The sequence below is a fragment of the Mustela putorius genome, unplaced genomic scaffold (assembly GCF_011764305.1).
Source record: "Mustela putorius furo isolate JIRA1106 unplaced genomic scaffold, ASM1176430v1.1 tig00000487_pilon_pilon_pilon, whole genome shotgun sequence".
NCBI classification, from domain to species: domain Eukaryota; kingdom Metazoa; phylum Chordata; class Mammalia; order Carnivora; family Mustelidae; genus Mustela; species Mustela putorius.
The window spans coordinates 9,103,574-9,115,788 of NW_025421399.1; the positions used below are offsets into that span (position 1 = coordinate 9,103,574).

At 59.2% G+C, this 12,215-nt stretch overlaps 2 protein-coding genes across 6 annotated transcripts in view; one reads left to right on the forward strand and one right to left on the reverse strand.

Annotated features, from left to right (window-relative positions):
- Positions 1-1,603: 1,603 nt before the first annotated feature.
- Positions 1,604-3,783, reverse strand: LOC123392264 (collagen alpha-1(I) chain-like). Its single transcript, XM_045080650.1, has 3 exons — positions 3,458-3,783; positions 2,605-2,999; positions 1,604-1,884 (listed from the first exon to the last, which is right to left on the reverse strand). The coding sequence occupies exons 1-3, from the start codon at positions 3,781-3,783 to the stop codon at positions 1,604-1,606; spliced, it is 1,002 nt and encodes a 333-aa protein (XP_044936585.1).
- AXIN2 (axin 2) overlaps positions 1,899-12,215 on the forward strand; it is a 31,383-nt gene continuing 21,066 nt past the window's right edge. For 2 of the 5 annotated variants that reach the window (XM_045080934.1, XM_045080937.1), the window contains exons 1-2: positions 2,314-2,760; positions 4,848-5,773. In XM_045080934.1, coding sequence (XP_044936869.1) covers positions 4,959-5,773 — 815 coding nt within the window. In that variant the 5' untranslated portion in view covers positions 2,314-2,760; positions 4,848-4,958. Of the gene's footprint in view, positions 2,089-2,312; positions 2,761-3,246; positions 3,658-4,847; positions 5,774-12,215 lie in introns of those variants that run through there. The other 3 variants (XM_004749106.3, XM_045080936.1, XM_045080935.1) reach the window with 3 other exon arrangements.

Consider the following 12,215-nt stretch of genomic DNA (forward strand, 5'->3'; position numbering starts at 1 on the left):
GTGTGTGTGTGTGTGTACACACACACAGACATGGACGCTGCTGCTGTTTATATCGTAGACACTTCTGTGGCAATCTATTCCTCCTCAGTATACACTTCTGTTCCTGTAATAACACCCTCTGTGGCCTTTAAAGGTGGGGGGAGAGTGAGCATGTGCAGAAATACATCACAGGGACAGCTTGGCTCCTGGCTCTCGAGGGGTCGGTCGCAGAAGGGGGTGGGTGTGTCCTTGGCCATGGGTCCCACATACCAGCATTCCAGAAGGCCAGGCTCTTAGATGGAGCCGACCTGAAGTGGACTGGCTTCCAGTTTCCTCACACCCAGCAGTTGTCCCAAGGCAAAGATGAGTCACCCTGCCACACTCTCCCACCGGCCCTCCCAATTTGCCCTGAGGTGGCCATATTTCATAGCCTGGACTGTGGGCTTGCAGCCAGCCTGGCTGCCTGGGGAGGTGAGCCCAGAGGGGCAGAACGTGGACACAGACAGGCAGGTATGGGGAAGTGAGATGCCACCCACCTCGCCACTCAGGAGCTCCAAAGTCTGAGCTGGAAGGTACTCACTCCCCTTGACCCAGCCCCATAGACAAGGGGAGTTGGAGCACAGTCCCTGCTGCCTGCCCTTTTCCAGCAGATCGTGGGTGTTGCATGAGCTTTCTCTTTTCGTATGGAATCCTAAATAGACGCATCTCTTGCGTGTTTCCAAGTTCTGAAGGCGTCATGACAGGTTAGGGGCACCTCTGCATTGGAAAGCTTTTCATCCATTAAGTTCAACAAGCAAGTAAAAAAAGAAAAAGTGAGTAGAGCCAGACACCCCAAGCCTCACTCATCACCTTCAGTGCTGAGTTCCCCTTTTCTTTTATGGAAACGATCTGATTGACACCTTTACGTTTCTCAGGAAGAGGAAAATTTAATAGCTTATCATATGAGGGATCAACCCTATACATAGCCAGAGATAGTCCAGGTCTGTGGCATATTTTCTTGTTACCTTATGTGAGAAGAGAAGGTTGTGCCTCATAAACATTACTGGCGGCCTGTGGGGAGGTGACATTCAAAGGAGACAGTGGGTGAAGAGTTTTCAATCCATTAAAACTGCAGATCAAGGAGAAAAAAGACATTCCGTGTCTGTTTAATATGGAACATATGGGAGGCTGGGCGATGCCTGCCATAGCGTGTTGGGAATGCAGTTGTTACGGAAAGATGTTCTGTATGTGCACAAAAAGGGTTCTGGAGGCCAGGTTGGGAATTTGTAGTTAAATCTTTAGGGAACGGAGGCATGCTTCTTAACGAGGCGTCAGAGCCCCTCCGCAGCCCTCAGGCCTGTCCTGGCAGATTCACACCCCCCAACTTCACACATCCACAAAAGTGCGCGGTGGTTCTAACCCACACTTAGATACACGCGCACAGGGGCACACGCGAGCCTTCTGCGTGCAGGCCCGCGTTGGCCCTCTGACACTTGGCCAGTGAATCCCAGGGCTGGAACTCCCTTCGCAAGATCCTCTCAGCCCAAATTCCCAGGGAAACTTGAATAGAGGTGGAAGAGTGTTTGATGATAGAAAAAAAAAAAAAAAAATCTGCTTGCTTGCAGTTCTCGCCTCGGCCAGAATGCTACAATAAACTGTTGCTTTCCAGCGCCAGGGAGGGCGAGGGCAGGCCGGGGGAGGAAGCCGGAGCAAAGAGGCCGCAGAACTTGAAAGACGGAGTTGGAACTCCGGCCGCGAGCGCGAGCGCCCCCCGGGGCGGCGGGGGCCGGGCAGGGGCGGAGGAGCACCCGGCAAGGGTTAACGCGGGAGGGGAGCGTGCGGCGGAGGCGGGCCGGGCCGGGTCGGGCCGGGCGGGCGCGGGGCGCTGTCCCTTTAAGGCGGGCGGCGCGGGCCGGCCGAGCGCGGCTGTGATTGGCGCGGCGGGATCACTGGCTCCCCGAGCCCGGCCCGGGGGAGTCGGCTGGAGCCGGCTGCGCTTTGATAAGGTCCTGGCAACTCAGTAACAACCCGAGAGCAGGGAAATAAAAATAACCCCGCGCTGCAATGGACTTCGGGGCCGCCCGGCGTCCGAGGCGCCCGTCTCCCCCGCCGAAAGCCTTGCTGTAAAAGGTGGGGGTGGAGGCGCGGCCCCAGCCGAGCCGCTTCAAAGAAAGCCCCCCTCGGACAGGGGGCGAGGTCGCGTCGAGCCGCGTCGCGGGCGCCGGGGGCAGGAGGGGGTCCGGCCGGGCCGAGCCCGGGCCCGGAGGGGCGGTGTGAGCCGGCCGGCCCCGGGGAGGGGCGGCAGGGGCACCGGGTGGGGGGGGGCGGCCCGGGGCGCGGCCGGCGCGTACCTCCCTTTCAGGACCGTGCGCTCGGCTCGCGCCTTTGAAGTGCACAGTTAAATCCACAGCGCAGTTTTTGTTGGAAGCGCCCGGAGGACATTTGGTGCGCGGAGTGACTGCTGGAAACAGGACCTGTGTTGAAAGCCGGGCCGGGCGGGGGCCGGAGGGGCCGGGGGCGGCCGCGGCGGGGGCGGAGGCGGAGGCCCACTCGGGTCTTTTGCATAAAAGGGGCGGCGGAGCGCGCCGCTTCACCCTCCCTCCCGGTGGAGCTTGCTCTAATCCCGGGATTGTTGTTTCCCCGCACCCCCTCCCCTGCCGCGCGACTCCCGATGTTCCCCGACGCCGGGACCGGCCCGGGGGGGCCCGGGGCTGCCGCCGCGAGCCGATCCGGGGGCCGGGGCCGGGGCCCTGCCCGGGGCGCCTGCGAGGTCTCGCCGCGGAGAGCGCCCGCGGATCAATGGTGAGTGCCGAGGCCGCGGCGGCCCGGCGGCCCGCGCGCTTTGATGTGCCGGCGGCCCTTTGAAGTTGGCAGGCCGGCTATTTCGGGGCGCTCTCCGGGCTGGCGCGGAGGGGAGCGGCGGGCCCGGCGCCCGGCGCTCCGGGGGGCTTGGCCGGGCCGCCCCGCGCGCCTTGCGCCCGGGGCCCCCTCCCCAGCGGGGTGGCGGGGGCCCCCGGCGGAGAGACTTCTGCAAGTGGCGGCTGCGGCGGGGGCGGGGAGGGGGCAGATTCCCCCTCCTCCGCACGCCCGGGGGTCGCGTCGCAGTCGTTGTTATGGATGTGAGTCGGGGTGTGAGTGTGCGCGGGAGTGCCTTTGGAAGGTGGGATGAAAGGGTGGCGGCGCCCCCCGCTTGCCCTCCCCCCGCCCCCTCCCACTCCCCCCCCCGCCTCTCCCTCCGCCCCCTCCTCGCCTCCCGCCTCTCTGCCCCCCTCCCCTCCTCCCCTCCCGGCCGCTGGTCCGCGCTTAGGGGCCCCGAGCACTGGCCCAGGCTCAGTCTGCGCGCAGGAGCGGCCCGAGCCCGGGGCGCCCGCGTCCCCCGCGTCCCTCGCGTCCCTCCTCCCAGCCCGGGCCCCGCGCCCCCGGCCACCCCGGCCCCTTGTGCGGAGAGGCAGAGACTCCGCGCGTCGCCATTTCTGGACTAGGCTGCTGCTTTCCGTGCCTCTTCGCGAGCGGCGGCGCCGGGGACCGACCCGCGCCCGGGCTCCGGGTGCCGCGAGCGCCTCCCGGGGCTCCGGCCCCGCGCTCGGCGGCCCGCTCGCCGGGGCTCTGGACGCGTTCGGTTGGATTTGGGCCGGGGGGGCGGGCCGGTGGGGCTCGGCGGAGATGAGAGCCCGGCCTTGGGCCGCCTTCGTCTTCCAGGTAACGGGGCCGCCCCACCTTCCCTCTGCCGGGGCAGCGCGGCACTCCCGGCGGCCCCGCCACTCCGCCGGCCGAGCTGCCCAGCCCGGCCCCCCGCGAGGCCTCTGGTTCGGGGTCGCGCCCCATCCCCCCCGGCCCGCCCCTACCCTCCTTAGTTTGATCCTTCCCGTGCTGGGGCAAGCGGCGTGTTTATTGGTTAGATAAGACTTTTTTCTTTCGGAAAAAAGACAGGATTGAGGTCAGTAGAGTTTGGGATTCTTGTCACAGGCAGTGGTAGCGACAGACGGTTTCTGATCCGGTTTTGTAGGGTTTGTGGCTCGGGGAGGTGAGCTGGGGGCGGGAGTGGGGGCGAAGGGGGGCGGCGGGTCCTGAGGCTTCTCTGCCTCTCACGCAAAGTTTGAAGATCAAAGTCTTGTCTGAGTGAGTTGATTTCTGGTTTGGGGGAACGGGGAACCCAGAGGTGTAGACTGAGCCGGATTCTTGGCGGGAGGCGGGGGCGCCGCGCACATTTACATCTGGGTGGAGGGGGGCGTTTTCCAGCTGGGAGCCCATTCCGCCCCTCGCTGGGCGGGCTTCTTTCTCGGTCGCGGATCTTCTGAATTTTTAAGGAGTGGGAAGGGGGGAGCGCCGAGGGAAGGGGTGGGTGGGGGGAATGGGAACCAGATGCCGGGGAAGGGCACGTTTGGAGCTCGAGTTATCTGTGCCGAGAGCCGAGTGGGGAAATTTACCGAAATTGGTTTCACCTGCACACAGCCCGGCGGCTCCGTGTGCGCGTCTTTGGAGTTGATGCTATCGGGGGAGGGGGGACGGGGAAGCAGAGGGGAGGGGAAGAAAGCGCAGCGGAGCCGGTGCGGAGCTGAGGCTGCCCTGCGTGCCTCCCGGCCCAGGGGCTTTTTGGAAGATTCAGTCTTACACCTTCCAGGCCCCTCCGCCCCCACCTCCCACCCTCGGCGCTCCCAGCGCACCTTCCCCGCCCCTCCCCCCCAATTGTGCAGGGAGCTCAGATTTCGCCTTTGAAAAAGCGTCTGATACTTTAGATGAGCACCTCGCAGATAGCTGGGTTGCTTGATTTGAATTTGAGGAGTTGAAAAGCCTGTTTACTTTCTTTCTTTGATGTTGGGTAGATCTGGTTTTGATTAGATCAATACCCCTTTCTCTCTCCCTACCTCCCCCCTTCCTTTTCTTTCCAGAAAGGAGGCTCAGATGAGCCCCTGCTGACTTGAGAGAGAAAGAGAGACCACGCTGATTGCTGAGAAGAGCTGGGGGAAGAGGACAAACTCGGGAGGAAGTACTCCCTCACCATGAGCAGTGCTGTGCTGGTGACTCGCCTCCCAGACCCCAGCAGCAGCTTCCACGAGGATGCCCCCCGGCCCCCGGTCCCCGGGGAAGAAGGGGAGACCCCGCCGTGCCAGCCCGGGGTAGGAAAGGGCCAGGTCACCAAACCCATGCCTGTCTCCTCCAACGCCAGGCGGAACGAGGATGGGTTGGGGGAGCCCGAGGGACGGGCATCCCCAGATTCCCCTCTGACCAGGTGGACCAAGTCCTTGCACTCCTTGCTGGGCGATCAAGATGGTGCTTATCTCTTCCGCACTTTCCTGGAGAGGGACAAATGCGTGGATACCTTAGACTTCTGGTTTGCCTGCAACGGCTTCAGGCAGATGAACCTGAAGGATACCAAAACTTTACGAGTAGCCAAAGCGATCTACAAGAGGTACATTGAGAACAACAGCATCGTCTCCAAGCAGCTGAAACCGGCCACCAAAACCTACATAAGAGATGGCATCAAGAAACAACAGATTGATTCCATCATGTTTGACCAGGCGCAGACCGAGATCCAGTCGGTGATGGAGGAAAATGCCTACCAGATGTTTTTGACTTCTGATATATACCTCGAATATGTGAGGAGTGGGGGAGAAAACACGGCTTACATGAGTAACGGGGGACTGGGGAGCCTCAAGGTCGTGTGTGGCTATCTCCCCACCTTGAACGAGGAAGAGGAGTGGGCCTGTGCTGACTTCAAGTGCAAACTGTCACCCACTGTGGTTGGCTTGTCCAGCAAAACCCTGAGGGCCACAGCGAACGTGAGGTCCGCCGAGGTTGTTGAGAATGGATACAGGTAGGACTTTGTCCGGGGAGTGGGGAGGGGTGTCTCTCCAGGGAGGGGGCCGTGGGGGGCTGGCGGCAGGGGGGGGAGTGGCAGGGGCTGGTGTGGGCTTTGCAGATGTTTTGAGTTACGTGGGATGGATAGGCCGCTGAGGCTGAAGAAGGTCTGTTGAGAGCTAGAACCGCTGGCCACGAACCCTTTGATCTTGGCTTGTCGTTGTTAAAAGTGGGGAGAAGTACCGCACACAGTTGAATCTCAGCCTGCAGTCTTCCAGGACCGACTTCAAACAGTGGCAAGCAGTATTCATTAATGCGGGTTACTTATTATCCTGGACCATTCTTAGAAGGCTGAGAGAGAGAGATGGGGGGAGAGAGAGAGCGAGAGCGAGAGCGAGAGCGAGAGCGAGAGAGAGAGAGAGAGAGAGAGAGAAAGAAGCAGCTTTTGATGCCTCTGAGTCACTGAGTACACTAAGCGCCGGTTTTGGAAGGGGTCACTCACCACTCATCAGTAGTGAGAGGAATGGATGTGGCCAGGGAGGCAGCTGGGTTGTGGAGGCCCAGGGAGCAGCTTGCGCACCCACTGGACGTGGGGGTAAGTGGGGTCTTTCGAACTCTCCGTGCAGACGATAGTCAGCAGTTGGCTTCACAACTGAGGCTGTGGTTCTCTTTGTACATTGGATATCCACCCGGCAAGAAACCCTCCTAACTAGGGAAGGTCCAATGACTTTCCCGAATAAAGGACTCTTGGCTTTAGAGCGCGCTGGTAGGTGAATCTAGATTTTAAATGCTGGCGGCCTGAGGCTCAGACCTCCGTGGACAGTTGTGTTGCTTAGTGCTGGCGGACAAGAGTCCTGGATGGAGAGGACAGGGCCCTGGGGTACTACTCTCCCTTTTTGAGGCTTCAAAGATCAGCAGGCCTTTACAGAATGGCCAAGTCTTAAGATTCTTGACCTTTGACAGCAAGTTCAGACCTCCTGTTAGAAAGGAGTTTTTCCGTGTCTCTCCCTCCCTCCCCCTCCAGATACCCCAAATGAGCCTCTCGCTTCTAGATCCGCTGCTTGAGGCATGGCAGCAGAGGGGGGTGGTGAGCATTTGATCCCTCTCTGCCTCGGGTATTCCTCATGTGTTTGGGACCGGGGATGCAGTCTGGTGGCTGCCTCTGTGGAGACTGCCCTCTTCCTGGCGGGTCCCGCCTCCGGGGTCCCACAGGAGCACCAGGGGCAGGGGAGCTGAGTCTGAGCCTAGAAGCAGTGATTTAGGGGTGGCCCAGAGAGCTCCCCCCCGCCCAATGGGGAGTGAAGAGCTCGTTCTCCAGCCACCAGAGGGCGCTCCTACAGCCTCTCGCTGGGGTTCACCCACATTCAGACATCTGGTCTACACCCAGGTGGAACTCTATTGGCTTTTGAAAGGAAGTGGAAGATCACGTGGAAAGGAGTTGTTTCAGCATCTTTAAGCTTCTGGTGTCAGGTGGTTTTGCGGAAGATCCTGGGTCCGGCCTCTGGCCAGGCAGTCACCAGGCACCTGCAGCTACGGCCATTAGGGGAACGTTCTGGTAAATGGGTGCTGGTCTCACTGCTGCTGTAGGGGCTTTCCAACAGTGGAGCGTCTGTGTCTCCCAGTGTCAGGACCCCGAGTGGCCCGTTTGGGAACAGTGGCCCCTTTGTCAGCAGCACCCTGCATGGTTTGCGTGTGGTTTGGGATGTCACCGAAGAAAAAGTGCTCCCAGGCAGGACCCTGCTGCGACCCCTCCCCTTTGTGGGTGGGCAGTAGAGAGCCAGCCGGGGTGGGCCCCTCCCCCTTCCAGAGGTCTCCCCTCGGATCAGACCAGGATTAAACTTTCCCCGAGATGACTGGTTAACTTTTTGAGATTCTGGGGGCAGGCGTCGGAGATCCTTGGTGGTTCCAAGGTGTGGACTGTGGGCCTTGTTGATCCGTAGATGACACCTTCTCACCCACCCCTGCGGTCATCACACTCTTATTTGTGGGTGCCTTTGCGCCCTCTTGGATTAAAATGCAGTTTTTTTCTGTACCGCACGGAGCCCGCCACGTCTTGACTGGGCATCCTCACAGACAACCTAGGACCTGTCCGGTTTCACTGGAACGTTCAGGAGCTTCAGGCGGACACAGGGTATATTGGGAGGTGTCCTACATTTTTCCAGGGCCTGGCTTCCAGCCCTGTCCCCTCATCACTCCGTGGTTGAAGGCTTCCCAGCCCCACACCTCCTTCTGTGATGACGGGGCCCCCTCCCTCCTGCTTCCGTCAGGCTCGCTCTTAGGATCCAGACACGGGTCGAGACAGCCCTGGTTATGGAGGGAAGCGTTCTGAACTCTCGCAAAGCTGTAGAATTCGTATCATTTAACTGTGATAAGGAGTGGGTCCGGGGAAAGGGGTGGCCCGGTTCGGATGCCTCTTGGCTTCCCGCCAGCGCTCCCTGGAAGCCCACCTTCCCGGGCCTCCGCTTCTCTGCGAGCTGAACTTCAGCCTGGGTCTCCTCAGCCAGCTCCCGGGATGTGGGGCTCCCAGCCAGCCGACCCTTTCAGCTCCGAACGAGGCCGACCCCCCCCCCCCGGAGTCCCGCCAAGGGGTCTGCTGTCTGCAGCCGCGGAGGAGCCCCCTTGGCCGCTGGGGGCCGGGAGCGCCAGCCCAGTTTCCAGGCCCGGTGTGTACCTTGGGCGCTCAGGGGAGGCCGCCTTTTTAATGATTTGTTTGTGTCCTCCCTGATTTGGTGTCAGGTTGGATAGAAATAGTTGGAACCGAAGAGCGAGCATTCTCCTCGGAGGGGAGGACTCTGGTTTGGGAGCGCTGGAGTGGGCTGCCTGGGCTTCTGACCGGCTCCGCAAATAACCCGGCGGTAGGAGCACGTGCCAGAGCCCGGCACGCAGACGCCGGGTGTCGCGGGGTGTGTGTGGAGGGGCGGTGGGATGAGGAGCTCGGCCTGGCGTGTATTTTGGGAAGGAGACCATGCTGGGTTCCCAGAGTGCTCCCTTGTGTCCTCCCCTGTCTGCTCCGGGCCCTGGTGCCGTCCTGTGCCCGGCGGGTCTCCTGAGCCTGTCGTCGGGCCTCGCCTCTGGCCTCCCTTCCGATGAGATGGCCCTCTGCTGGCTCCAAGTGCTTCCTGTTCTCTGAAAGAGCTCACTCAGGAGGTGGGTTTTTGTGCGAAGCCACTGGAATCAAGCTGGGCCCCTGTTATCAAAGAAGATGATGCCACAGGAAAGATAGGCCGGCAGCAGTGGCCCCCAGTGAGAGGCTGGGCTCTCTGAGGGAGGCAGTTTGCCAAAACCCACTTGGGAGAGCTGGCCTGTTTCTAGTGGCTCAGCCGCCCAAGGCCAACTGAGTGTCAGGCCCCTTACTGAATGCGCCCCCGCCCCTGCCGCCATCTTGCCTTAGAAGATGCTTCTTGAAGAGGTGGTTGCCTTTGGGGCAGTGACTTAGGAGTACATTGTCAGAGGGCTTTTGGCAAGCCCGAAACGTGGAAATACTTGTTAAGTTGTACTGTTTTGAGAGAGGAGGCCCCAAACGTCAGGTCTCTGGTGCTCTCTGGGTGGCTTGGCCCTGGCGTGTGGGGGAGGGGCCGGGCCACAGCCCAGGCATCAAGATAAGAGATAAGAACTAGCTGGGGAAGAAAAAAAAGGAAGAGCCAGGAAACAATTTCCCTTCCCTGAAGGTCCCAGGAGCCCCTGCTGCCTGACAGCCCAAAGCCCTTTGCCCATGGGCGTTGCAAACCAACAGGTCCGCCCCCTGCGGAATCGGTACTGTAAGCCTCTGCTCTTTGTAGGAATTTAAAATCCTTGCAGCAGGGGCGCCTGGGTGGCTCAGTGGGTTAAGCCTCTGCCTTCAGCTCGGGTCCTGGTCTCAGGGTCCTGGGATCGAGCCCCACATCGGGCTCCCTGCTCAACAGGGAGCCTGTTTCCTCCTCTCTCTCTGTCTGCCTCTCGGCCTACTTGTGATTTCTCTGTGTCAAATAAATAAATAAAATATTAAAAAACAAAATCCTTGCAGCAACCATGGGAGCATAACAGTCCTGAAGAAATAAAGCATCTGGGTACAATTACTGTGGCATGGTCAAGTTTCTTTCCCGTTTCTTTTCTCTCTCTCTCTCTCTCTCTCTCTCTCTTTTTTTTTTTAAAGATACATGAAAAGGGGCTCTAATCCATTTTCTCAAAACCGTGTGGCGATTCTGACAATGTTCTGGGTTCTTAAAAATTGAGTTTCTATCTCCACGACCCTGCCTCCTTCCTCTGCTCTGCCCGCCCTCCTCTGTAACAATTGTAGGAAAACCCAAATACTTTCTTGCAGTCAAGCGAGCTAATAAGGGCAATATATTCCGTTTTTAAGGATGGTCACGAAGGCAGCCCTCTATTCGGGAAGCGGAGGAGCACGAGTTTATTTTGGGACCCATGTGTTTTGTGATCCACTCCAAGGAGTGCAAAGCTGTGAACACACGGATTGGAGTTCTGTGTCTTTCTGGCTGGGGAGGGAGAAGGGATTTGTTCGGAGTTTTTGCTTCCCAAAGAGGTTGACTTCAGGACGTTGTCTGAGGGAATGCCACCGAGACAGCAGCCAGTGTCTGAAGGCTCTTCAAGGCCCCCTGGGCTCTTTTGATCTCGTACTAATGCCTCTTAAACCAATACACTTTACAGCCACCCATCAGATGGCCCCATGTCTGTTAAGGAACTTGAGCAAAGCCTAGAGCTCCTGCCTCGCCCCACCAGCAGAGGGAGCCGCTGGCACCGGGGACCGACCTGAGCCTTGCCCTCATGGAGCTTCCGGTCTGGCTTCCCGCCTGTCAGGCATCTGAGGCCTAGACACCAGCGCCGTGTGACCATACGTCCTGATAAGTACTGTAGAGGAAGGAGGAGCCAAACCCCCGACAGCTCTGTTTTCTTTAGCATTTGGTTTTTTGGAGGATTACCAACATCTCCCCAAATTACAGTGCCCTCGCGTCTCGAGATTGTAGGAATTTCCTGCCGACGGGCATGTTGGAGGCAGGTGTTTTTTAGGTGGAGAGCCCATGTCCATGGAGCTGGTGACTTGACCGTGGCCACCTGCTGGCCCAGAGCTAAGCCAGCACCAGCGCTCGGCCTCCCCCTACGCCTGGTCCCTGTCAGGAAGGGCTTCGAGCACTTTCCTACCCCTGGGCTTCTGAAAGCTAGGAGGGGACCCAGGAGAACTTTCCTCATCAGAGCACCCCAGAGAGCAGGGAGCTTTGGGCTTTTTTAAAAGACTTGGGTGACTCCATAATCCTGTTCCCTCCATGGTCCGCTCGGACTGGTAGGAAGTGCTTTCTTCTTTCTGACTTAAAAGCCCATTTCCTCTCTCCTCTTGACCTGCCTTTATTTTGTTTGTTTATTTATTTATTTTTTTAATAAATTTTTTTTTAAGATTTTATTTATTTATTTGACAGACAGAGATCACAACTAGGCAGAGAGGCAGGCAGGGGGCGGGGGGAGCAGTCTCCCCGCTGAGCAGAGAGCCCGATGCGGGACTTGATCCCAGGACCCTGGGATCACGACCTGAGCCAAAGGCAGAGGCTTTCACCCACTGAACCACCCAGGCGCCCCTCTTATCCTGCCTTTAGAGGCAGCTCCAGACACGGCCGTCCTCTCCTTCCTTCTGACTTCCTTTATAGGAGACCTTTCTACTCCGTCATCTCTCCTCCTGTCTCCTCTCAAAAAAAGTTCACTGCCCTTCCTCTGCTCCGACCACTCCTCTCTCTCCTGCCTTGCTGTCTGGAAATCCCATATCGAGGGCATGGGACCAGGGCCAAGGCATGGATGGGCCTTCCTGTCCTTGTGTAATCATCACAACATATTCTGGGAAGTGGGGAGACTTCTTGCTCTCTACACTGAGGATGGGGCCAGTGTCTCAAGGGCACTTTAAGGTCACTTGGTCCAAGGTATTCAACGGGTTCAAGTGGGACCTTCCTCATTTGCACTTGCTGGTCGATCTGTACCAGCATCTGGCTGTATGTTCCAGTCTGGCTCAGGAGAACGGAATCATGGTCCCTGCTGACGTTGAGCTCATAGTGGAGCCTAGATCTGGGCTCCCTGTGGCCACGTCTCCAGCCAGGTGGCCTCTGGCAAGGCCTCTGGCCTCCACCTGGGGCTCTGCGCCTCCTGCCACGGTTGTGAGGCTGCAGGTGACTGTGGAGTAGAGCACCTGCTGTGTGTGGGGGTGCACCCGCGCCCAGAACGGAGATCCTGCCTCTCCCGAGTGCCCTGTCTATGGCGACGCTTGACTGTTACTCACTGCTCTCTAGCGAGGAGATTGGCTTCATTCTGGCTCTAAATGTTCCTGCTCTGGATGTAACATTTCTCTTTTGAGTGCTCACTCTGGCCGGAGTGCAAGCTTTCCTGTCCCAGCTGTCCCCACGGAGGCCCTCACCCCACACTGTGGCTGCGACCCCTGCCCACAGCCGACCCTCCTTGGGTCCGGTCTGCTGGCACGGCCCGGG